At 55.8% G+C, this 25,571-nt stretch overlaps 1 protein-coding gene across 4 annotated transcripts in view; it reads right to left on the bottom strand.

Moving 5' to 3' along the window:
• The window catches only part of AGRN (agrin), a 124,549-nt gene that overhangs the window by 40,102 nt on the left and 58,876 nt on the right, over positions 1-25,571 (bottom strand). For all 4 annotated transcript variants that reach the window (XM_074924756.1, XM_074924754.1, XM_074924753.1 and 1 more), the window contains 5 exons: positions 23,742-23,789; positions 5,504-5,719; positions 4,041-4,265; positions 1,277-1,501; positions 976-1,182 (listed from right to left, as the gene is read on the bottom strand). In XM_074924756.1, the coding sequence (XP_074780857.1) occupies positions 976-1,182; positions 1,277-1,501; positions 4,041-4,265; positions 5,504-5,719; positions 23,742-23,789 (921 nt within the window). The remainder of the gene's footprint in view (positions 1-975; positions 1,183-1,276; positions 1,502-4,040; positions 4,266-5,503; positions 5,720-23,741; positions 23,790-25,571) is intronic.

Below are 25,571 nucleotides of genomic sequence, written 5' to 3' on the forward strand. Positions count from 1 at the left end.
TTGTGATTATACTGAGTGTGATTTTGGGAGCCTGACAAACAGTTTTCAAGCAGCTGGGCCTGGCAGCATTAAAAACCTACCGCAGGAGCACAAAGCCAACAAAACAGATCCACAACATGGGGCCTAATTTCCAAGTACTTCAGAAGGTTTGATACAGCTGATACCTTATAAAACATCAGCTTAAAATAATACGACACAGTTCGAGATCTAGTAAAAACCAATTTCGAGCTGAAATGAACAGTCCTTCCAACTCACACAAATCAATTCAGTGACCGTGCTTAACCTCCTTCATTTTCTGCGCAATAATTTAAAAACTGGACGTTCCCAACATCCTAGGGACCCGAAGCCCCCTCCTATCACATACGCCTGAAAAAGCATCCATTGGAAAGGTCAAAAGCTTCTCCCAGAGACGAGACAAAGACACGGCGAGACCTCCAGAGAGCAGGCGTGCTGGGAAGAGTTCCTTACGGAGAGTACCTGGAGCTGAGAGAAGCAGGCAGGCATGGAGAGGGAAGCATGGAAGGAGCTTGGGGACTGGCACTACCCTGGGAGGGAAAATGAACAGTGGTGGGCTGCCGGGGAACTGCGTGGTGACCAATGTGCACCTGGCCGTGGTGGTGAATGAGAGAAACCAGGACATCACAGACACTTGGGTACTGTTTAAACACAAATGATTCTTCCCTGTGTTACGGAGCACATCGGACAGTGACAAGACCAAACTGGAACACATGCACAGACACACACATGAGGATTGCTGGAAGGAAAAAGAACAGGGAGGAACGGATATTCAGGGCTTGTCGGCTGTAAGACTGAAGAGAGCCTGTGGCTTGCTCAGACTGGGGCTCACAACTTACCTGCAGCTTTCCAGCATCAACGTGAGCACGGAAGGGACTGACACAGGCTGGGCTTAAAGTGAGAGGTTTTGGGGTACCAGTGTTCCTGTGAGCAAACCAGCCCGGTGGCACCAGTGCTTACCACAGGGTCCACTGTGTTTTACTGGGATGGCAGCCTTCTGGTGGCACTCGGCCTTCTGGCGCTCGCAGTCGTTGCTGTAGGTCCGGCTGTCCCGGGCACAGACCGGGCGGTATGCGCCGTCGCAGGAGATGCGGTCGCAGGAGCAGCGAGTGGTGCCGCGGCGGTTCAGGCAGACGGCGTTGAACTTGCACTCGTCCTTGCATTTGTCTGGGAGGAGAGAGGACACCACAGGGGCAGGAGAGGGTGTAAACTCCCACTGCCGAGAGCAGGGCACAGAGCAGCGGGGAAGAGAGCTACTTACCCTGGTGCTGGCACTGCCCTGAACGCACCTTCTGGATCTCCAGCCCCCGGATGGCCCCCGAGCGCCCCATCACGCACTCGTTGTCGTATGTCACCCCATCGTCACCACACACGAGCTCCCTCTTTGGAGGGCAGTTCTCAGGGCGGGAGAGCAGGTCTGCCCTTCGGGTGCGGGGGTTCACCCGGCAAACACGATTCATGTCGTTGAGGACACCTTTACAAGGGTCTGTGCATAGAGCCAGAGCAGACAGTCAGGCACCCTCACCCTCTGCCCAGAGAGGTACTTCCCAGCCTGCCCTCCTCCCTCCCAGCTGGCCCCCAGAGCCTCCGTGTCCTCCCCAGCATCACTCAGCGTGTGCTGGGGCTCTTCACAGAATCATCTGGGTTGGAAAAGCCCTTGAAGCTCCTCCAGTCCAACCATGACCCTCTCCCTGACCATTCCCAACCCCACCAGATCCCTCAGCGCTGGGTCAGCCCGACTCTTCAACCCCCCCAGGGATCCCGGGGACTCCCCCCCTGCCCTGGGCAGCCCATTCCAACGCCCAACAGCCCCTTCTGCACAGAAATCCTTCCTCAGAGCCAGCCTGACCCTGCCCTGGGCAGCTTGAGGCCATTCCCTCGGGGCCTGGCGCTGGCTCCTTGGCTCCAGAGACTCATCCCCCCTCTCTGCACCCTCCTGGCAGGGAGTTGCAGAGGGCCAGGAGGTCTCCCCTCAGCCTCCTCTTCTCCAGACTAAACAAGTCTTCCCCGAGACTGGACATCTGCAGGGCTCTGGGACTCGTTTTTCACAGAGCTGCACACACTGAGGACACGTGCCCTTTCCGAAGTGACCACCGGATGGGATGAGCTCTGCCTTTTTCCCCATCCCGAGCTGCCTTCACTCCCCTGTCTAGGGGACAGGGCTCTCTCCCGTGACCCAGACACACCTCCCGAGTCCACGGGGCATTCGCTGGGCATTGAAGATGCCTGGGACTGCCATCCCCCTCCTCCTGCTCTCCCTCCCCGTCTTCCCAAGACTGAAAGAGCCCTGAAGGCCGCCAGGGCCACCCGCTGCCTTACCCCACGGCTCTAATCTAAGCTTATCTGGATCACCCTCTCTGATGAGCTGAGCTCACATTAGCATACCAAAGGCATGGGCAAAACAGGTGCTGACTGTTCGCTAATCCCTACTCTAGCCCTCGGTTTTTCTCTTCCTTGCCAAGCTTGGTACCTGGAGAGTGCTGATTCATTGTCTGCAACAGCAGAAGCACAATCGAACGTTTCCACCCTTTAATCCTACTCGTCTAAAATCCCTGCACTGACCACAGTCCCAGGCTGACAAGGGGAGGAATTAATACAGTACCCTGTTTCCCCAGACTCTCACAAGCGGGCGAGGGACATCCCTTTCAGCCGCCCCCACCTCCCTTGGAGAAGGCTGCCCTAGGACATGGTCACGGCTGAAGTCTTTTGTTTTATCCATTTTAGCATGTGCAGTAATCACACAGCAGGTGAAGGAGCTCCCGCAGGACCTACCAGATCCATCTCCCATTTCCCCTCGGGCAAGAGCTGCCTGTGCTCGCTGCTGCCCTGCAGTCACCCCAGCAGACAGCCAGGCATGTGTTACCTCCTCGGAGACCTCTACAGACCCTAACAAAATCACAAGAACATCTTGCCTGGACTCAGGGAGCTGTGGGTTAATAAGGCTGCTGTAGCCGGGCAGGGATGTGGTAGAGTTGAGGGGACAGGGACCTACATCGGAGGGGCTGGGGACAAGGCAGGGGCACAGACGTATCTCGGGGACTGCATGATGAGGGTATCTGAGATGTGCTTTGCCTGTGCTGCTCATCCCCAATCTCTCCTTTAACTTGTAGTACATTCTCAAGCCTTACAAGCACACCCCATAGAGTCCAAATAACTTCCAAGACTTTTCAGATTCTATAGCCCAGCTGCTCAACGCAGACTGCCCGAGTTTCTGCCGATGCCCAGCCACAATCAGGGGACCCAAAAGGAGCAGCGAGGCTCAAAACCTATTCTCTGCCCTAGAAACCTGGAGTGCCCAGTGTGACATCACCTCCTTTCGCACCTCCCACCTGCGCCCATCTCGCCCTACTTGGGACTGAGCAGTGAAAGTGCAATTAAAGCTCTTCCAAGTTTGCAGCCTGCCCAAACACACTCCCAACACTCCTTCCCCCGGGGACAAACACTGGTCTGGCACGTGTCCTGGCTGATCTCATGGTTTTCCTAATGAATACAGTTGCTTTTAATTACAAGTATCCACCAGCCATCGTCAGCCAAAGAGGAAGCCATCCTCGGAGTGGCAGGACTGTGTTTGTGCTCTGGGATCTGTGCCTGTCGGGCTCCTTTAATTAAAGGGAACTGCCTGCTCGAGAGCCCCGGGATGCCGGCTAGCAGCGGGCTTCTGGCCAAAAACAGTAGCCGGGGGGATTTCAGCCAGGGGAAACAGCAGGAGGGAAAAGAGGTAGCACAGATGTTGCAACTACTCTCTAGGTCAGTGGGTCCCGAGCAGAAACACCCACAGCCAAACACCACGGGTAAAGCTCTGGCTTGGTCTGACTTTCAGAAGCCATCGACCACAGACTGACCTTTTTCTGCCCAGCCCGTGGTTTTGAGCTGCTGACAGCAGGCGAGCGGGCAAGTTTTTCTCCCCGACCCTTGCCATTTCCCGCTGGCCTGCCCTCCATACTCCTGACGCAGCAGGAAATGTTTTTAAAGCAATACCCAACCCCTGGGGTGGCAGGGCTGGGGGGGGGCAGGTGGAGACTCACCGCAGGCGCCATCAAACTTCTTGAAAACATTCTCCTGCTTGTCACAGGCGTGCTTGTTGAGGTCGCACTCACTGCGGTAGTCCTTGCCATCGCTGCCGCACACCGTGCTCTCGGGCACGCCGCTGCAGGACGAGGGGCAGACGCATTTGGCCGACTGGCCGTCGGTGGAGCGGACGCAGGTGCTGCCGAAGCTGCAGGTCACCTCTGCGCAGGGGTCCTTGGAGCCTGCGGGATTGAGGACGGGGTATAAATAATCCCGACACCTCTGCCTAAACACCCCCTGAGTGCCCGGAAACCTACACGATGGTGACGATGCCTTTCCAGCCCGCCAATGTACCTGGTCCTGAGCAGGCAGGATGGTGAGGCTGTAGGATCAGCCCCGGACCCGTGGCACACCAGGAAAGGAGCTCACTCCCCACCTGGCACTTCAGGCATAGCCCCTCCTTTCTAAACCTCTCAGCCTCACTGCTGTGAGCTCCCTTCCCTGCACATGCTCTCCGAGAGCCTCTCGCTTCAGCAAACGAGCAAAACAAGGGTCCTTACGGCACCTCCTGCAAACCGCGATTAGAGGAAGAGTTCAAGGAGCAATTTCCTCACTAAGCAGGGAAGGGCCAAAATTTAGTTGCCAGCTTTTTTGCTTTTTTTTCCCCTTTATTTGTCACTTTTTTATGATTATTATTTTAAATAAATCACTCGGCACTCTCTCCCCTCTGACAAGAGCCCCAGCAGGAGTGCCGGGTGCAGATTTATTGCAAGCCAGAGCGCCACATGAGAGAAAGGTCAAGTTAATTTACTCTGAGACGAGGAGACTGGGGTCTCATTTACACAGCTCCTTGCTCACAGCTGGTGAATGCCAGGCTGGGGAAGGGCTTTCATCAGCCCACCCAGCCTGCTCATATGCCTGGTCCCTCCAACTCCAACATCTAGCCTGAGACAGAGGGCTATTCCCCACCAGGCTGCCGCGTGCACCTCTTGAACAGCCTTTGGCCATCGGGTTGCATGCTTGTTAAACTGCTGATCACCAAGGCAGAGCTGGTGATTCACAGAATCCCAGAATCATCTGGGTTGGAAAAGCCCTTGAAGCTCCTCCAGTCCAACCATGAACCTCACCCTGACTGTTCCCAACTCCCCCAGATCCCTCAGCGCTGGCTCAGCCCAACTCTTCAACCCCTCCAGGGATCCCGGGGACTCCCCCCCTGCCCTGGGCAGCCCATTCCAACGCCCAACAGCCCCTTCTGCACAGAAATCCTTCCTCAGAGCCAGCCTGACCCTGCCCTGGTGCAGCTTGAGGCCATTCCCTCTTGTCTTATCGCTTGTTAAAATTTTCTCAGTGTCCCTTCCCATCAGCCCTGTCCCCATCCCTCAGGACGTCACCAGCACCACAGCGATGACATGAGCTCAGGACAAGTCTTCCTGGCCTCGCGCAGCCGCCTCTGGGAAGCAGAACCTGCGCTTGCACTCACCGCATGGGCCCTTGCTGATGACTTTGATCCGCCGCTGTTGGTTGCACTGGGCCTTCTCCAGCTCGCACTCGTTGCTGTAGGTCGAATAATCAGAGCCGCAGACAGGAGCCACCACGACAGGGCAAGCTGTCTTCTTGCAGACACAGGAGGCCTGGGAGGGGTCGGCGGGGCTCCTCTCGCACACCGCCCCGAACCCGCACAGCATCCCTCGACACGCTGTGGGCACAGACACAGAGACAGGGGTGAGCCACAGCTGCTCCTCTGCAAACAGGAGGGGTGCAGAGCAGCGCCCAGGTCCAGGCACCCACTCGTGCCTCCCCTTTTCCCCCTCCCAGGGCTCCTCACACCACCCAGGCTCAGGAAGGGGCTGCAGCCCTGCGAGGCACCAGGACAAGGACAGTGCCGGCAGGAGGAGGATGCTCCAGGCACAGGTTCTTCCCTGGCTTAGGGTGAGGATGTCACCACCTCAGCACGCTGCTTCTCGCTGCCTGCCAGGAACCAGGTGAGTCCTTCTCCAGGGATGCCAACCCTGCCAGAGCCACCCACCCCAAAGCCACGAGCCTGGGAACAGGGGTCTGCCCAGGCCAGCCAGGGAACAGGGCTGCTGCACGCCGAGCCCCCATCCCCTGCCTGCACCCGGCGCACACGCATTAATCAAAGGCAGAACAACCTCAGTGCCTGCTCCATCCTGCCGGGACTGTGCGGAGCAAGGCAGCCCAGAGGCCACAGGGAAGGGCAGCATGGACAGCAGGGTTGGTAAAGCCTGTGACCCAGAGAAAGCTTCCTCGGAAGGGAGGTTGTCGTGGAAGGCAGCACCCCCTTTGCCCTCAGGCACCGTGCTACCTTCCACATTGGCTCTGCGCCAGTCTCTCCGGAGTGACTGAGCCCTGCTCTGCCCTTTGAGAGCAGTCTTGTAAGGCAGGGTATTTGCTAGGCACCTTCATCCCAGGCAAGGCCAGGGAGGGACGAGGCTGGGGTACAGTGTAAGCCAAAAGGAGCTAAAAACCCACGGTCAGCCCTCTTGTCTCCTCTGTGCCCCTTCACACTCCAGGCTACCCATTCTGCTTATTGTCAGCGTGAACTGGAGCAGGAAGGGTCTGTCACCAGCTCTGCACCCCAACAGGGAGGTCACGGCCCAGCTCGTGAGCAGGGATGTGCCCCCAACCCCACTACAGACACGGACGAGCATCCCCAGCGCTCCGGAGAGCACTTGCTCTGCCCAGGGTCCCTTTCTTCAAGCCTTTGTGAGTCCTCCACAACACAGTGTGTTTTCTGCTAACCAGCAAGAGAAAGGAAAGTCAAGGAAGGGAGAAGAAAACATCCTCACCTGTCCCAGTGTGGGACAGATCGTCCCACAAGCACACACTGCTTTATTCGTGGCTGTTTATGCAAAGCGGCTGAATCACGTGGCTGGTGTCTCTCTAAAGGAGATGCACAAATCTCTTTATCACATCCACTAATCAGAGCAGCCAGCACAGACCAGTTCAGCATCTGAATTGCTAATGTAGTAGGAAATGTAACTCTTGGGTTGGCGGGAGGAAGGGAGAGGACAGGTATCTCCGCACACCGTGGTCTGCAGGTGAGGCAGCGAGAGCAAGAGATGCCAGAGCTTTCTGCCCAGCGATCACCGCCACGGGCACAGCCCTACGGTCACACCACCCACCACCAGGCCGGTACGTACACCCAGGTGTGCACTGCACAGCCACCACGCCGGGCACAGCCCCTGCACCGAGCCCCATCACACCACCGCTGCGGCCCTGCCACCCCCGGGCACCCCTCAGCGCCCCGACGCACACGGCTTACGTTAGAAACGGAGACTGACCTACATAATGAGAGAAAGAGAAATCATAAAAGGCAAAATAAAATGCTCGACAGCAGCTCATTTACACTTCAATTCCCGGGCATTTGCCTTTGACTGCCTTGAGATTTGGAGCTCATATGCACAGCAACAATGCACCACTAAGAGACTAGTATCAAATAAAAAAGAACTCTCTTTCTCTCCTGCCCAATATCTAAAAGCAATTCGTCATCTTTATGAAGTGCTTTGGATAGTCTCTCCTACTCTTTCCATTGCTGCTTGCTCTTTTTTTTTTTTTTTTTTTTTTTTTAATGCAGATGAGCCTGTTGAGCTCTGAGATTAGAAGGTGCAGGGGAGGTGTGCAAGTGAGGAATGTGAAATGCAGGACAAGTGGGGATTCATCCCGTCCCCCCAGCCCGAGGCACAGGTCTGTGGAACAGAGGTGTAACCGTGTAGTGCGTAATCAGCTGCCGGTCGCCGGGGAGGCAGAGATGGAGCTGTCGTGGAGATCAGACCTACCGACGGGAAGGAAGGAAGGAGGGGAAGGGAGAGGAGCTGGTGTGCGCAGCAGAGGCGGGATGCAGAGCCAGTCTGCCCTCAGGACATGCCAGCCCAGGCTCGGCAGCACCCTCGCAGATAGGGACACCAAGGTGGGAAGCAGGTCCAGGGTTTCAAAGTAGGTAACAGGAACAGCTCTGTCCTTTCTTAAGCATTTCTGTTCTTGTCTTTTGCCTCAGAGTACGGGAAAGGAGCCTCACACATCCAAGGCAAGGGCTTCCCAAGCAAACAGCTGACCCAGGCCTGGTCCCACCCAAACTGAGGAAGTTTTCGGTGAGGCCCAATTCAGGGCAGCACCGAGCACTTCAAAAACCCCGTCCTAAGACCCTTGTTGCTATTTTTGGGTTCATTTCCTTGCCACCCAGCTCACGCACCAACAGCACTTTTGCCTTCGGTCTCCTGCCACCCATTTCTCCTCTCAGCCCCCGCAGCAGCCAGCCTGCAAACCTGGCAGGAAAAAGCATTCAGCACTGGACAGGACTTCTGAGGAAATTAAAACATTGCTCATGGTTTTGACTCTTCTTCAAAGAAACTTTTAAAACTGTTCATTCAGACTTGGAGCCAAATTGGGTCTTGTCATCTTTGAAGTGATCCTCCCTGTAATTGTTTTGCCCACATATATTTAAGAATATCTTAATCTGAAGTGATAAAAGCAATGGTAAATGCAAAAAGGCCACAAAGTATTATAAAGTTAGTTGGGTCAAGCCACATACAGAAAACTGGTATTTTATCAAAGTTTCAGTCTATCCTTGCCCCCAGAATCGTATTTCACAAACACGTTAAGGACATAACAGGCCAATACGTGAGCAAAAGGGATGATATAAAGGGTATTTATTTACCTCCTGTTCTGCATCAACCGAATGTTGTAAAAGTGAGCTTTTCCAGCACCGGTGTTTGACAGACACCTTCCCACTCCCTGCCAACAAGCTCCATCCCCAGGAGAGAAGCTTGCACGCTGTGGTGCCTCAGAGCTCATCCTGGCTCAAAGGGATGGTCCGGCTGCTCCAGGGATGCCCGGGCAGGATGGAGAGTGGGGGTACGGCAAGGTGCAACCCCCAAACACCGAGAAACAATCAGCCCTTCCTGCAGACGAGGACCCAGCTCCATTGAGTTTCGGTGATCAGGCCAAGAGCAGACAAAGCGAGGAAGAAAAATGCTTCAAAACCAGAAACAAATCGTGACAAGCAAATTGGTTGTTTAAGTTTCCTTCACTTCTAATCACTGCTGGTGCTCCTGGTGAAGAAGCCTATTTGTTCACAGCAGATGATTTTGAAAACTCACCCATCCAATGCTGGGATGCAGTTGGATGATGCAAGCTCAAAACACCAATGAGAATAAAACAAAATGCCTTAATTCCACTGCCAGACCCAGGAGATGAAACAGGTTTATTATGCCTGCTAAGACGATTCAAACCAACAACCTCTGCAAAAGATTAAATTCAAAGGGAGCTTCCTTCTTCCCCAACATCTCTATCTCTCCTCCTCTCTCTCTTACCTGGGAGGACTCAAGAAGTATAGCCTTCGCTGATGCAGAAGGAATAAAAATTGGGAAATTAGAAGCAAAATGAAGAGGCTATCAGCCCAGCTGCAGGGTACTTGGCACTGACCAAGCCTCCACACCCCATTCCCCATGCAGAGGCTTTGCTTTGCCGGGCCAGGCAGCAATAAGTGAGGCACAAAGTGCTCTTGCCCTAACGCTTGTACACGACAGCCCAAATAAACTCCAGGCAGCAGATAAAGCTTACAGATGTGCAGGGACCTCTTAAATCTGGTTCCTGATAGTGCTGGTGAGGACTGTGCTACCCAAAGCACCCCACAGGCAAGGGGCTGCGGATTGTTCTCTGCTCCCAGTGCTGTTATTTCGGGTGCTGGGCCACAATATAACAAAGGGACCAGCTTTGCCTTTGTGCCCCCAAGCTTGAGCCCAGACGGGGCAGACAGGAGCGCAGAGATGGTTCTCACCAGCGTGGCAAGGAAATCATCTACCTGCCCACCCGGCTGGAAGAAACACCAGAGACCCAGGGTGTGCAGAGGGACCAGAGCTCTGCCCGCCTGTTGTGCCTCTAGTGACATCCAGACTTCACCAGGATAGTGACCACGCATTTTCCTCCCTTCTACATCACCCAACAGACGTGCCAGGGCAGGGCTCAATTAAGACCAAGCCTGAAGCCTGTCTTATCCACAGCAACGCTGCAGCTGGAGGCTTTTAAGCCAGCTCTGATGGATGCCTCTGGAAGTCGGTGGTGAACCAGCGTCAGCGTGAGCTTGCAACACACGGAGCCCCCGCTCAGGGTGTTGGAGGCTGCAGCCTATTGTGCCTGTTCCCCGGTTGCAGAGGGGAGGTGGGATCTCAGCACTTGTTTCAAGCCTGTGCTTCAAAACTGTCTGCAAAAGCACACGGCAAAGCTGTGCAGCAAGGTCAGAGAGCAGACTGGATCTAAAGCGAAGCACGGCTCTGGTTAAATCATCCGAGTGCTGCAGAGACGAGGCGCAGCAAGGCATTTGGCAAACAATGAGAGCAGCACTTGTCTGGAGCCGAAAAAAGCTACAGCTAGGAGCTGACCTTTCCCAAACCTCCTGAGCCACTGAAGATGAGGGAGAGAAACAGCTAAAGTGAGGTATCCATACAACACTTGAGCAAGCTGTACAGAACAAAAGGGAGGGCTTGGGCTTTATTGTAACCATGCTGAATACCAGCCAAGCCTCTCCTTGTCTCTTAGCAGCACCGGAGCAGAAACAGAATAATAAATAACAACAACAACAATAATAATAAAAAAGTGCACCTCCTAGAGAGGAGGGGAAAAGCAAAGGTGTTGCTACAAATAAATCATGGTACCATGCTCCCCGCCACAACTCAGTCAGCATGACTCCATGGGCGGACAGAGCAGCCTCCTCTCCCTCAGCACCCCCAGGCTGAGCCTGCAAAAGCAAAAAAGGCTTTTAGAAGAGATCAAGGACAGGGGAAAGACCTGACTGGGTTCAGAGCCTCGGCTCCAGCTCAGATACATCATGCTCTGAGGCTCTACCTTGTGTCCTGCAGTGACCGCCCGGCTCAGGGTAAAGAGCACAAAGGGACGCTAATGAGGATTTCCTCTCTTCTGGCTAATTGGGGAAGGTGAGGGGCACACCGAAGTGCTTTGGCCTCTCCTCCCAACAGCCCAGAGCAGAGGAAGGTCAGGGCACTGCCACAGCCTGGAGAACAGGCCATGCAGCTGCATTTTCCAAAGGCAAGGGGAACGTGCAGGCAGCTCCCACCCCGCTACAGCTGGAGCCATGCCTGGCCCCTGCCTGCTGCCTCCAGAGCCGAGCAGATGGGGGAGTGAACTGGGGTCTGTTTACCCAAACAACTGCCTGCAGGGCAGACCTGGCCTGGCGGTGGGGGGCTCGCAGCATGGCGTGTCACAGAAATCTGGGGTGGGAGGGGTGGCTCCTCTGAGCAGGCAGCGGGCAGGGCCACCAGCCTGGCACAGCCACCAAACGGCACAAAGCACCTATGGAAACGCCTTCCCCGCCCTGCCAGCGCTTCTCCCTGCATCAACAAACCACGAGCGAAGAAAAGGGGAAAGGAGAGAGATGACAAGCTGAGAGGAGCTGCTGGGAGCCTGTCTATGCTGGCAGCTGAACCTGGGGTGGGAAGAGAGAGAAGTCAGGCCTGCGGAGTGCTTCTTACCACAGCCCGGGCCCAGCGCTGCTGGCACGCATCAGACCCGAGCTGCTCCTGCAGACAGAACCATGGCCACCCATGGCACCAGGTGTAATGGCACCGGTTCAGCTCCAAGCCTCTCCCACCCCATCCGTGACACTTCCTCGGGCAGCCCCCAATTAGCAGCAGGGAGGGAGCGGGATGCTTCAGCTGCTGCCAAGGTTCAGCTCCGCATATTCCCGAGCAGGCTGCGCGGGCGCAGGTGGCTGGTACTCCACGAGTAGCTGCCAGGGCAGATGGCACCAGCTCCACCTCCTCGTGTCCAACGGTGCCTGCAGATGCCCAAAACGGCTGGAAGGACAGATGAGAATAGGGTGGCTCCACTGTGGCCAACTGGGAGGGCCAGAGCCGCCATGAGAAGGGCTACGAGCCGCACAGGGGGTGGATGTGTGAGCGGTGCGAGGCTGAAGGCAGCTGGGGAGAAGACTGCTACTGAAGTGAAGGCTCTGCCTGAGCTGGGCCCAAGAGACTGGGCAAAATGAAGGTGCTGCACGGCACACACACGTACACCAGCCCATCCTGGGGCACTCCCGGGCCGGAGCTGGCAAGACTGTTCTGCCAAGTGAGAGCCCATGACAGCACATGTATGCAAAGGGCTCACTCTGTGCCTCAGCAACCCCTCTCTCCACACACACACACAAACACAGAGGTTTGCACTGTGCCCTCCTTCAGGCCCCTGCATCCCCAAAAAACCCACAGCAGCCAAGGCTTCAAGGTGCACGCTGCCCTCCCCAGCCTGGAGCCAGCACCCTCCACTTCTCTCCCAGCTGCCAGTGCTGGCCATTTGCATCAAGTGCTCCAGGTAGAACTCTTGGGCCAACTTCTTGATCTATCCCAGCCTTCTTCTGAGCCTCCTGGACCAGAGCAGTGAGGACAAGCAGCAGGGAGATGGCAGTCAGCTGCAGGCAGGGAAGGTGGACACCAGCTTCTGCTTCCAGTTTCAATTCCCCATCCAGTTCTGTGCCTGGGTTCTCCCGTTTACAAAAAATGCAGATAATAATCATCACCAAACCCCCAATGTTAGTAAGTAGCTCAATATAAGTTGAAGGAATTAATAACAAGCTGGCTTCATCAAGTGCTTTGAGATCTTGAGGTGAAGAGCTCTATCTAATAAGCCCCAAGCATTCACATTAAAATGTTTCTCTAGCTTAATAATAATAATCATAAATGTAATGTCAAAATTGCTCTTTTCCACTGCACAGAAAAGGAAAAAATGCAACTGGAGCAGCTTGCTGATTGCTTATTTCACCCTGCCAGGCCCTCTGCAGCACGTCTGCCCGCCTCGCACTCTCTGGCAGCACTTGGCCACGCAGCCGGGCCACTGAGAGCAGCATCTCAGAGGGGCTCGGTGGGCACACGGTCCCCCTGGACACCAAGGGAGGAGCAGGGCCCTGAACAACCACAGAGGAAAGGGACGCCAGGAAAACGCACAGGTGACCCCGGGCAGCTCCCCCCTCCCTGCCAGGCCTGCCTGCTGAAGGCAGAACGTGCATTTGCCAGCCTGGACCCGCTCCAGATCTCAGGCGAGTCCGTCCCTTCTCCGAATGGGACGAGAAAAACAATCAGAAAAGCACAGCCGGAAACTTGATTACAGCTCACGGGTGGGAGATAGGAGGGTGGGATGTACCTGCTTTCGTGGCTTAAAGCGTCTCCAGCGACAAGGCTGACAGCACACGACAGCCACACTGCTGCGTTCCGAACAGCCACCAGTCCCTGCAGCAAGAGTCACGGGCAGGGGACCCCGAGGGAAAGACACTTCCCGCAGCAGATCCAGGAAAGTGAGGACAACCTGCACCCCTGGGGACCTGCTGGTAGCTGAGCCGCTGGCACTGAGTATTCTTGTTCATAGGAAAAGCCCCAAACTGAAGAATGAGGATGTCCATGCCAAACGTGCCCGGTGGCTGCCTTTTCATCTAACACCATGGGATTACAAACTCTCCCTCTCTGGAAAGCGTGGGTGCTCCCCTGCTAAAGCCATTTAGAGCAAACTGGACTGGGGAATACAAAGCAGTCCCGAGCTGGCTGGGCTGGGCAGCAGAGGGAAAAAGCTGTGACACTCAAACCCATCTTTTCAATCTGTAATGCACGCTGACAGGTACTGAGCTGACATGCCCCTCTGCGTCCCACCTACCGCCACCCCCCACTTAGTCCCCAAGGGTGGGGAGGTCGCTACTGGGCCACACTAGTGACTCGTCCTGTCCTGAATCCTGCCTCAGAGCAGCTGCTGTGAAATATGTACGTTAGAGAGTCAAAGCCACCATCACAAAGAAGGCCACAAGCCACTGAAAACACTGGACAAGCATCCTTGGAGCCCAGTGGACCAGTTGAAGAGGCTGCACGGTTCCTCAGCCAGAAGACAAGAAGCAGAAGTGAGGCAGCAGCAGGCAAACACATCTAATAATAACAATAAACCCCAGGGACTGAGGCTGAGCCTTCCTCCTGGAGAAGGGGCAAGGCCCCACCACACCAGCCTAAGCAAGCCTGCCCTGCTGCCACCCTGTATGCTGGTGCCAGCAAAGAGGAGGGCAGAGCTGCTTTTGGGGCTCACTTGTGCCTAAAGGGCAGAGGGAAACGTGAGGCCCCGGGGACGGAGCCGTGTGCGTGTGTCAGGACAGCGAAGGCCGGCATTAATTCTGCATGAGCGCGAGGTGCCCGTTGCCATGGAGACCGGTTAGGCTGGCGCTCCAGCCCAGACTCTCGCCTGTGCACATTTACTCCTCTTCCCGGGCCCACCCTCCCTGCCATCAATATTAATTGCATCAGCCAGGGCTCGCTGGGTGAGGGAGAAGGAGCCGCCTGGGAGAGCCACACGCAGGCACCGGCAGCAGAGCCGGGGTGGCCACGCACGCCACAGCCCTGGTTAAACACGGCTTGGCACCCCCCAGACCACGCCGAGATCAGCACCGGCTCTCCCAGGAAAGAAACGCAGAGCCATTAGATTGTGTCATTAACACCGCACTGTTTAACACAAGATGCTTTTGCTTAGATCCCCGACCCTGGCACAGCCAGAGCAGCATCAGGGGCTCACTAGCCCTGAGTCCTCGAGCCCTGGTTTTGTGCATCTTCACCCAGTTTGTGCCCTGTCCCTGCCCCCCCGTCCCCGTCCTCACACACCACAACTGTGTTCATCTTTATTTCCAGTTTAGCCATGGAGCCGAGCAACACTGCAGCTGCAAACCTGTGGTCCCCAAGGCCACAAGAACCTCTCTAGAACAAGTCCCCAAACCACTTAAAAGTTTTCAAGCCGACATGTCCTCAGGACGGAAGGTCCTTAAGAAGCTGTGAGAACAGCAGGCATACACCATCCAGTTTGGGAGCCTCCGTGACGCTCTCAGCTTTCCACAGATCTTCCTTGCACAGCTCTACCCACGACAGAGATCTCTGGGAAACCAGATCTCCTCTCCTGAGAGCACAGTGTTCAGCACCCCCAAACACACTCTTGCATCACACAGGGAGACAGCAAGGGGAAGCCCAGGAACGTGATCATCACCAGCCACTACCTTTCACAGCCCAACTGATGGAAAAAACTCTTCACTTTTAAAAGCCACCACAACTGAAATGTAACCTGTGAGCAGCAGAGCAGTCAGCGCTGCAGCCTGTCCCCTGGCAGGGGTGACACCGGCGATGTGGGCAGCACAAAGGAGGAGCGGGAGGAAAGCTGACTACACAGCCTGTAATTGGGGGTCAGGAGAGGTGGGAAGCAAGGTAAAAAGTTGATCAGTTGGAAGATCTAAAAGCAAAATCATGTGCTGGAGGCAGAGAGATGGTAGTGAGCAAGGTGAAGGCGGTGCTGGAGGCGGGCAGGGCAGCGTGGAGCAGGGAGGAGTTGAAAGCATTGTGTTCTGGGGTCTAAAACATCAAAGTCACTCTTGCAAATCAAACATCATCTTAAAAGACTCTCTCATTAATCTGTCACAAGCCCCCTGCAAGAGCGGCTCTGAGCAGACTGTCACGGCTCCTAATCACTGGAAGAATTCATCAGCTTCCATCAGAGACAGGAGCAGTTTGGGATGCGAGGGAGAAGCCAGCTTCTGTAGCCAGCCCCCACTGCCCTGCCCACACACCCCAGGGCACAGAGATCCGCCCCCCCCCAGCCCCAGCCAAGAGCTGGAATCTGCCCCGAGGAGCCACGCCGCAACAAATCCCCCAAAGCTCAGCACACACAAAGGGTGCACCCAGATGGGATGGCAGCCACACACAGCCCACACGAGGGAGGGGGGCAAGGGCAAGGAAAAAAAAAAAACAAACCAACTTGGATTGTTTTAACCTGCTCCCACCTGCCTGCAGAGGCCACGGTGTTTACAAATCGGGGAGATTAGAGCACTCAGTGAGGGAAAAGGAGGGTGGCAGCAGGCTCCGGACACCCGAGGGGAAGCGGCTCCTCCCAGACACAGCAGATCCAAAGCCAGCACTTGGCTGCACGGTTGGCAAAGCCAACACCTTTGCCAGCCTTTCCCAGGCCACCGGGCACCCTGGGCAAGGTCTACTCATGCTTGAGCAAGGAGCTTGCTCACACCCTGGGGGTCTCAGCCAGCTTCAGGCCTCCTGCAGTCCTTCACTCTCCCTCTGCACTTCATACAAAGTGTTAAACGTAGCGATCCCATCTCTGAGCCGCAGGGTCTGGGCTGAGCCTGGCCTCCCACTGCACACCAGCCCCCCTGGGCCGTCCTGGGGCTGCCCCATCCAGGAGAGGAGATGTTCAGCCTTGGAATTCATTCCAGTGTTCACCTGGCAAGAAATCCTCCACCGCAGCACAGTGCCAGGCAATATTTACAGTGGGGCTAACTCAGGAGCTGGTAGGATTGCACTAACTCCCTCTGGAAGGTATCACACACTGACTTCAGCCTGACACAGCCGAGGGGAAGAGAAGACAAAGCAACACAAATGTTATTTCTTTGTCACAACGCTCCAGGATGAAATGCCAGAAGGATAGTCCTGGGAGACGTGAGGCAGAGATGTGGGGACAGCGAGGCAAGCTTGGGGATCCGCAACCTGAGCAAGAGCCTGATACAGGGAAAAACAGGAACACCTTCGCACCATCTACTCCTCCTCTAACGCTTAAGCCACGTAACATGAAAGTGCATAAATTGATCCCCAAGAGAAAGCTCAAACTTCACTGTAAATGGAGAAGAAAATGCTCTCAAGAGATCAAAAGTGGTGTCTAATAACTGCTGCTACCTTATCTACCGTTCAGCTTTTGAAGAACTATGTTTAGCATCTCTCCTCTCTCCAGAGCAACCCTGAAGCAGTCTGAGCTGGTTCGGCTGAAGTACACTTCGCTGCGGGGCTCAGGGTGCAAAACTCAGGCAGGGAAATGTTGGCTGTCACTGCGGCAGTGGGTGAGAAAGGCAGGCAGGGCTGGGGGACGGGGGCTTGGGGATAAATCTCCACAAGCAGACCCCAGTCCTGCCTCCCGAGCTCGCTGCTGTAGGGTGCAAATACAAGCAAGAAAAAGGGGAAGCAAATGCTGTAACACCTAGGCCAGCCAGGACGGACAGCTTCATGTTGGAAGCATGAATTTCCCAGGATCGCGGGGTGAACAGAAGAGCACCCCGGGTCACCCCCTCACCCGAAGGGGTGGGTACAAGCACGGTGACGGCAGTGCAGGAGGTCAGCGTTTCAGTCTGTGCTGCAGCAAAGTCTTAGAGGAGTAGGCACTATGTAATTAAAAGTGAGCAGCTGCTGAGAAGCCTGGTAGGAAAATTTCACCTTGTGCAGAGAGTGATTTTTTTTTTTCTTCTGTTCCGTGATGTGTAACAAGACTTCCTGCCACACTCTGATGCGCCAGGTCCATCCTAGCTCAGCCACCCGACACGGCCCCAGAGGTGCAGAAACACCGTCACCTCTCAACACTGGGCTGGGCTCTGCCCGTCTGCGGGGTGCGAGGTGTTTGGGTGGGGGGTGAAAACCTCTCCCTGCTCCTCACCGTGCTTCTCCTCACGTGGCCTCGGCAAAGGAGTCGTTCCTCAGTGTACGGGGGCTTGCGAGGGGAATGCTGTCAGCACGATCAAGCAGGAGAGCATCTCCGCTGAGCCGCCACGGCAGCCCATGCCCCAAACACACGCCTGCTCCGCTTCTCGGCACAGAAAGGAGAGGTCACGTCAGCCCAGCAGCCACGGTGGGCCTGGAAGAAGCACCAGCGAGGCTTAACATCAGCCCCGTGTTTGTCAGGAGGGGAGCTGACACGGGTGGACGCCGCAGCCCGAGGCCATGGCAAGATGGATTTACTGCCGGAGCGGATCTCCCCGCTCCTGCAAGTCAGCTCCTACCACATCAAACCGCACATGTGGGAGGGGGCTGGGGCTGGGAAAAGCACGGCTGGGAAAGGAAGAGAGCGTGGGGTGGTCAGAAAAGACCGGGGGCTGCAAGATGCATCTGTGGGCAGACAGAAAAAAAGACGGGTCTGCAGCACCTTCCCGTTCTACTAACTGAGATCAGCCCCACCATGAAGCCTGCGCTGTGAATTCATTTTGTGGCATCCAAGTCTTATATTGGCTTGTGTCAAAAGAGAAATAAGGCTGGGATTAGCAGCCAAAGCCAGCAGGGTGTTCCAACACTGCCATGCACAAAAGGAACAAAATTGAAGAGCTTGTGTTTTATTTTAAGTTATATTTTCATGGCTCTCTTCCCAGGGCAGCCAAGTGTCCCCTCCCCTGTCCCCCTGAGCAGGCGCAGAGCTGCCCTGAGAGCCAGCAGGCTCCTCTGAGAAACTCAAATTCCAAGGCTGCCTCCCAGTATTCTCTCTGACAGGGACTGGAGAAGGAAGGGCTCAGGGGGAATTTGGCAGCAGGAGGAGGTTACGGCCAGCACACCGAGGTGTGGGCCAGCCCCGGCCTTCTCCCCGGGGGGCTGTCAGGTTTAACTTTGGGGGTGCAGGCAGCACACAGACCTGGGCAGAGCTGGCGAGGGGGGGTGAATGCCTGACGTGACTTCTAAGCCCAAGGCAATTATTTCCACCTCACTACACCCGTGCCAATAGGTTACCAGCCAGGAGCAGCTGATCATCAGGATTATGGGATATTAGTTAAAAACGATCAATAAAAGGAAGGAGCGTCTTTTCCTGATGAAGTGTCAAACAGGAGGAGCAAGACCAGGACCTCTGGTACATGGCTGCTGCTCAGGCACAGCCAGTGCTCTGTGCTGGAGCCCCCCAGCCCTGCGCAGGCAGGTAAAGACTCTCCCCATATGTCCAGACATCACCTCAGCTGCCAACATACACAGACATAGGGCTGCAAGAGAGCAGAGAGGTGGTGAAACGCCACTTCCAACACTGCTTGGCTGTCCCTAGCAGAAAAGTCCCCTTTGTCAGGTGGCAAAACACACACCCCCCAGGCTCTCCCGCTGCCTCCGCACAGCCAAAGTAACACCCAGTCTGTCCAAACTCGAGTCATCTACAAGTGGGGAGTATTTCCTAACACCCCCCGGCACAGAGCAGATGCTCCATAACACACAGCACTGTTCACCCCCCCTTGAAGGCAGATGGGCACCAGCAAGGACACAGGGAACCAGTCCCCACAGCGCTGCTGGTGGCCATCTCCTCACGGCTAACTGGGAGTGGCTGGAGGGCAACGGGAGCTGGACCTGGCGAGGCAAAGCCATAACAGGGTGCTGAAGAGAGGGCACCCAGCAGCCAGGCGGAAGACAACACCCAGGACTGAGAGCATTGTAGGGTTAATCCACTAACCGATTTCCTACGCAGACTAGAAAAGCCAGTGGCACCAGCGTTTTCTCTGTCTAACCCCATGCCTGGACCAGTTCTGCAAACCCTATATTTATGGGCTGCCAGGCACAAGAAAGCATTTTTCCAATATTTAATTTCTCAGATGTCCTCATCTCATGCGTCACCCGCTGCTTTTATGCATCCACAAATAAGTGCTTAGTGCTGCACCCTCGGCCTGGTGTGACGAGTTGGGCCAGCATCACTCTATCCACACTCGCCAAAAGGAAATGGGTGTCCAGCCCTCTCAGATATTTCCAAACCCAGCAGAGCCAGGACCCACAGCTGGTTGGTGCCATGAACACACCTGCAAAGGGGCACGGATGCCAGCCAAAGGGCTGGCTGCCACCACCCTGGCGAGCTGTTGTGACTCTCCCCATGTGAGGCTGGAGCAGGATGTAGCTCTGAGATGAGGAAAAAGCTGCTGGGGCCAGTCAGAAACCCAAACCTGCCAGAGCGAAGAGCAAAAGGGGCCAAACAGGCTGCCCGAGCCTGTGTTGCACCGAGAGAGCTTCCTGGGGAGGAGGGTGGCAGGAAGAGAGGGGTGACAGGGAGCTGACCCCAGAGCCTGGTGCCTCACCCTATTGATCCACCCGAGCAGCCAGCCCAGCCCTCGCCAGCCCGGCTTCACGGCTCCAAGAGAGAGGGCTTATTGTTCTTCCTGCCCTCCGCAGAGCAAACAACAAAAGCAATCTTGCCTCCCGCACGCAACTCCACCAAGGGATGCTGCAAACAAACAGAAATCAAACCTCTCATCACAGATGAGAGGAAGGGGGGGAAGGTATCCTTCAAATCCTCCCCCACCGTTTCTTTCACCCCAGGGGATGCAGGCACAGCCCACCCTGCCTGCCCCCTGCACTGCACCTGCCAACCCCCCCTCCAAAGCCCTCCTGCCCTGGGGGGCCGCAGCTGAGCCAATATCCACCCCCTCTCCAGCCCCCCGCCCCAGACACTCCCCAGCTCCTGCCTACCCCTAATAAGAAAGGAGAAGAATTAGCCAAGCTTGGATGCCACAGGCCAGTCCCTCAGCTGGGGCAAAGGCACCAGCCCTCACCGAGCACCACGTTTTAAGTCAGCCAGGCCTTAAGACTCTAAGAGAGCCTAACAATCCCCCGCCCAGCTGGGGGGATGCCAGCAGCATGGGAGATTTGGGAGAAAGCAGTGAGTTAACAGCATTAATGGCCTTGTTTCAAAATGAAGCAGAGACCACTCTATAAATCAATGTGTGGCTGAAGAGTTTTCTAGGGTAGAAATTGGTATTGGAGGAAAAGGAGGAGATAAATAGCACACGAGTGCTAATTAGAGACATTAGAGACACCTCCCTGCGAGCTGGCAAAGCCTTCCACCTCCAGCATCGCTGAAGCGCCGGGGGAGCGGCCGTGGCTGCAGCACCTTTCGTGTACACAGGACAGGTCTTTGCAGAAAAGATGCCCAAGCTGCAGGAAGCCACTTTCTTCAGACCAAAACTGAGGTCTGACATTATCGGGGCAGATGACAATTTCTGTCTAGCTCTGTTTGGAAGGGGAAAGGACCACAACAAACCTGCCAGTCGCAGGGTTTCCAGACAGAAACACCAAGCTGCGGATCCTCAGCTGGTACCGGTGGGCAGAGATCTGCTGGCTCGTGGTGCAGGCTGCCAGCTGGTGGCAACCCACCGCTCACCAGAGCCGTGCAGACTTGTAGGAGATGAGGATCTGGGCCCGAAGAGGTGACAATCCTCAAGGAGCCCAGCTGGAGAAGAAGCAATCGAGGGGTCCTGCTGCGCTCGATGCTGGCGCTGTCACAGCCTCGTGCTGGGACATAGACCCCACCCCAGAGAGTGCTGCTGAGACCCACTGAATCCTCACCTGCTGCCTTTGTCACCCCACCGGGTACCACCTGGGGAAAGGAAAACGGGGAAGGAGCCTCCCCTGCCTGTCCCTCTGAGATGAGGCTGCTTGGGGAAGGGAGGAGGGCTCGGTGGCTCCCCACCCAGCCCTTCCCAAACAGGTCTGTCGGTCGGGCAGCCGGGCATAGTCCTCACCAGCCCAACACCTTGTCCCACCAAAGCCACCCTGAGAGCAAGCCTAGGCCAGAAAGAAGAACCTAGCTCAAACCTCAGCCAAATCCCAGCAGTTTACAAGGACAATTAAGCCAGGGGACTAAACGCAGGACGAGAGCCCCGTCTCCAAGCCAGCCCAGGCGATGAACACTGCCAGTCCCCTGCCGGCACTGCAGCGGGGACCAGCCCCTTCACCCCCAGGGGGAACCTCTCCCCCATGCCCCCTGCTCCCCTCTGCCCAGAACCACTTCCCAAAGACAACTCGAGGCATTTGCACCGTGTTAGACTTAAAAAAAGGAGGCGCCTCATTTGGCAACCCACCAAGGGTGGTAGTTTTCCATCTCCTGTGGGGACCAGAGATCTTTTGGAGTATGTCATCTGGATGGGCTGGGCTGCTAATATTTTGGAGCCCTAAGCTAGGAGTTACACCTACGTTCGTTTTTATTTTTGCTTTAGATGTCTTCTCTGGTCCAATTATAGATTAATCACATTTTATCTAGCATCCGTTTCTCCCCCGCCTCCCTCCCCACCCCCATCAGAGAAGGAAAGAAAGAAAGAAACAAACGTGTTATTAATTGGCTGCTGTTTTCTGCTGGGTTCTTATCTGTGCATGTGAAACTAGGGAGGCTGGGGAAGGTGACTGAACAGCCTGCCAGCAGAAAGCAGGGCATTTTAAGCCTGATTTTCAGAGAAAATAAAGCTCCTATGATGACATTATCTGAGCATATGCTTTGCCTGCCTGCATCCAACAGCTTTTAAAGCCATTAACTGATAACAGCATGGCCTCAAAAACCAAAGTTCCTACAGGTCTGTGAAACCAAAAGGCTTTAGGAAACCCAGAGAAAAGGTACGAGGTGCTGGTGAGTACCCTGCTTGTCAGACACCAGGGAATCCATAGGTGAGAGACAATCCATAGGTGAGTGCCATCGGTCCAGGGAAAATGCAAGCCCATAGGAAACCCAGGTGTGGTCCCACCTGCTCTGCCAAGGAAGGACCAATAACTCTGGAGGAGGACGAGGAGAGCACCATACTGCCTCATGACTGGCAAGGTGAAAATCTGGAGGTGGGGAGGGAATTGTTAGGGGAGCCCAGAAGCAGAAAACTGTGGGAGCTCAGCAAATATGGTGAAGGAAGGAGGGCTGTGTTACAGTCCCCAGAACCCCTTCTGGCCAGGGCAGTGGAGATACCTGATGTCCAGCTGAACACCAGCTCCCACATTTTGCTCTTGATGCTGACAAAGCTGAAACCTTTGCCAGCTGGAGCACAAGACCAACTGATTTTTTTTATACAGCGTTAGTAACTGACTGATCCAAGACTGGATGGGCTGGGATGATTCAACTTTGGCTGCACAGCAGAAGCACCAATTTAATAAACAGCCAACAGCATCTCAGCAACCTCTGCTACCCTCAGAAATCACCTCCCTGAGCTGCTCAGTCCACATCCCACGTACTTGCGCTGGAGATTCCTACCTGCTTTGTGTCCCTCTAACCTTCTGCCATGAGCCACCAGAACCCACTCCAGCCCTTTCCCAGCAAGCCCAAGACCTGCTAAGGCAGCAAGTCCCAGGGAGACACCATGTCCCCATCGCTGCCCTGACCAGGCGTCCCTCCCCGCTCGCAGTGCAGGGTTGGGGGGACAGGGAGGACGTCACCCAGCGAGATGCAGCCTCAGGCTCCAGGCCCTACAAGCTGAAACTAGTCACCTCCCTCACTGTCCTCACCGTGGTTGCTCTGATGCTGTACCACAAAAAACAGCGGGACCAAGGGAGGCAGAACACTCTGGCTGTTTCCTCACGCTAACAGCCCATCACCTTCTCCTGGTCTTTCTCTCACCTGCAACTCTGTCACATACTATGGGCACATGTGCCATGTGCTTGCCTTTTTTTTTTTTCCCCCCCCCTCTGTGCTTGCAGAGCACCAAGTTTTTCTACACCTCCTTCTGCTTCCCAACAACCAGGCAGACCCTTAGGGGACAAACACAGAGTAGCCACTGGATTCAACACTGCTGCTTTTAAGGATAAGGCCCCTTTTTCCAGTCCCGTCCCTTCCACAGCTTCAACAAATAAACCAGTAAAGCTCTGCAAACTGCTAGAGCACACAAACTCCGTTTCCAGTCCTTCTCCCATTCCACCACAGCCGCACAGGAAACCCGTTGCAGAAAAAGGGCTGCTGTGCCTCCCCGGGAGCAAAGTTCTGCCCTCCCTCCTCACCCTGGAGGGCCATGCTCCTGCATCCCGGGGGCACCAGTAAGCTGCGGTACCACTCTGGGCACGGAGAGCAGCCAGTCAGCTGCAAAATAGATCACTGGGTCAGGATGCACTGCTCCACCGCCAGCTGCAGGAAGCACGAGAGGCTCAAGCAATTTGCTCTCAAGTGCATCCTCAACACAGGAACCGAGCTCCCGCAAGCAACGGTGTACTTACCATCTCGCGGCGTTGGCGGCGTCTGAGTGAAATAACTATTGGGCTTGTCTGCAAAGAAACAAAAAACACGGGGCTATCAGCAGTTCCCTTTTGCACACTCTCTCCTCTTCCCCCCCCAGACCTCTGTCCCCAGGTCCCCAGCAGCTTTTGGGCCAACATTTCATTCCTTCAGCACAGAGGCCCTGCCCAAGCAGGCACCGACTCCCAGGGAACACCCGGGAGGTCCCGCAGCAAGAAGGGAGCAGCAGGAACAGGAGCCAGGAGCCCCAGGTCTCCCACTTGTATCGATGGAGCATCTCTGGCTTGGGATCTGGCAGCAGCCCTCCTCTGCCTGGCAGGGCCGGGGCTTGCCTCAGCCCGTCGGTGCCATTTCACCAGGGCTGCGATGCAAATCGCGCTGCGCATCGCCTCTCACACACGCACCCACCTGGGCACCGACCCACCGAGTCATTTGGGTGGAGCAGGACAGCGGTGGGGAACAGCAGCCTCTAAGGGCAGAAGGCAAAGGGGGGAGGAAGGGGGACCGTGGGGCAGGTCCCAGAACAAGGTGGCACAGCTTTGTCACCAGCCAGCCGTCTCCATCTGGGTAACCCCTGATTTAGCATGAGGACAGTTCCACTCAGGCAGCTGGCCCCACAGACCTGCCATCCTGAGTGGGAAACACCCCAAAGCCAGCATCAAACTTGGCTTTGCTCCCTGTTAAGTGATGTGCCCGGGGCAGCAAAGCCAAGCTGTGGCAGAGGGCACACCACTCCTCACGGGCCAGGCTCTTTCCCCACCATCGCCTGCTCCCACCAGTGCTTTCCAAAAGCATTCGTGTGTTCTAGTTTTACACAGCTTTTTTTCTAACCGCACACACACACACACTAAGGGAAGCACTGCATCCCCTAGGCTGGAAGATTTGCCTGTCCTCTAAAGGTTTTTCTCACAGCAGGTGTTTGGCACTTCCCAGCATCAAGGAGGTCAAAGACAGCGCTTGCATGATAGTCTTCCTCCACAGGCTGCGCCTAGAGAAAGCCAGGCCTTGGGAGGGTGAGAACCTGTGCAGGGATAAAGCGACAGAGCCCAGCGCCTAGAGCAATATGTGGATGTACCCACACCCAAGTGTGCAATCTCAGCCACACCTGGGATCAGCTCAACAGCCCAACCTCAGGAGAAATCCTCCGTCTTGCCCCAACCCTCTGCTGATTCTTCAGAGTAAGAGAGTGTATAGAGCACGGGGATCCTGGAGCAGTCGAGGAGACGCATGTCCCACCCATCGCATACAGCGACAAGGCCACGAGGTTCAGTAGTTTGCTGGTAACACGGGAGCAGCAGAAACCCCTGGCCAGGGCAGGGCTCGCAGGAGCCCACCTTTTGCCCTTCACCTCCCACGCAGCCCTGCTGAGATCCCTGCCGTGCAAGGGGGCCAACTACATTCCCCCCCACCAAGGAGCATCACCTCCACTCCGACCTCAAGCAGCAGATCAGGAGACACCGTATTTCAGGGGAAGGGGGGGTGGGAGAGGGACACGGGACACGCAGAGTGCTGGAACAGCTGACAGCACGAGCGCACCATGCACGGTGGGGAGCTGGGGCTGGCCCACGCACACCCGCCTTCGCAGCTCCGCTCCGCAGTTCTGGGCCAACATCATCTCCGGGAAAAGTGGGGCAGAGCTGCGGAACGGGGCTGTCACCTCCCCGCCTTCTCCCCAGACAGCAGCAGGCAAGCGATGAGCACCCAGGCACAAGGCAAAGCCCAGCCGGTGACTGGCAGCGTTGGAAGGGCTGCCCGGGCACGCCGGCTGACCTAACCCCTGCCTCTCCCTCCCCTGCTCCTCCCACACGCCC

Source organism: Athene noctua, chromosome 22 (assembly GCF_965140245.1).
Source record: "Athene noctua chromosome 22, bAthNoc1.hap1.1, whole genome shotgun sequence".
NCBI classification, from domain to species: domain Eukaryota; kingdom Metazoa; phylum Chordata; class Aves; order Strigiformes; family Strigidae; genus Athene; species Athene noctua.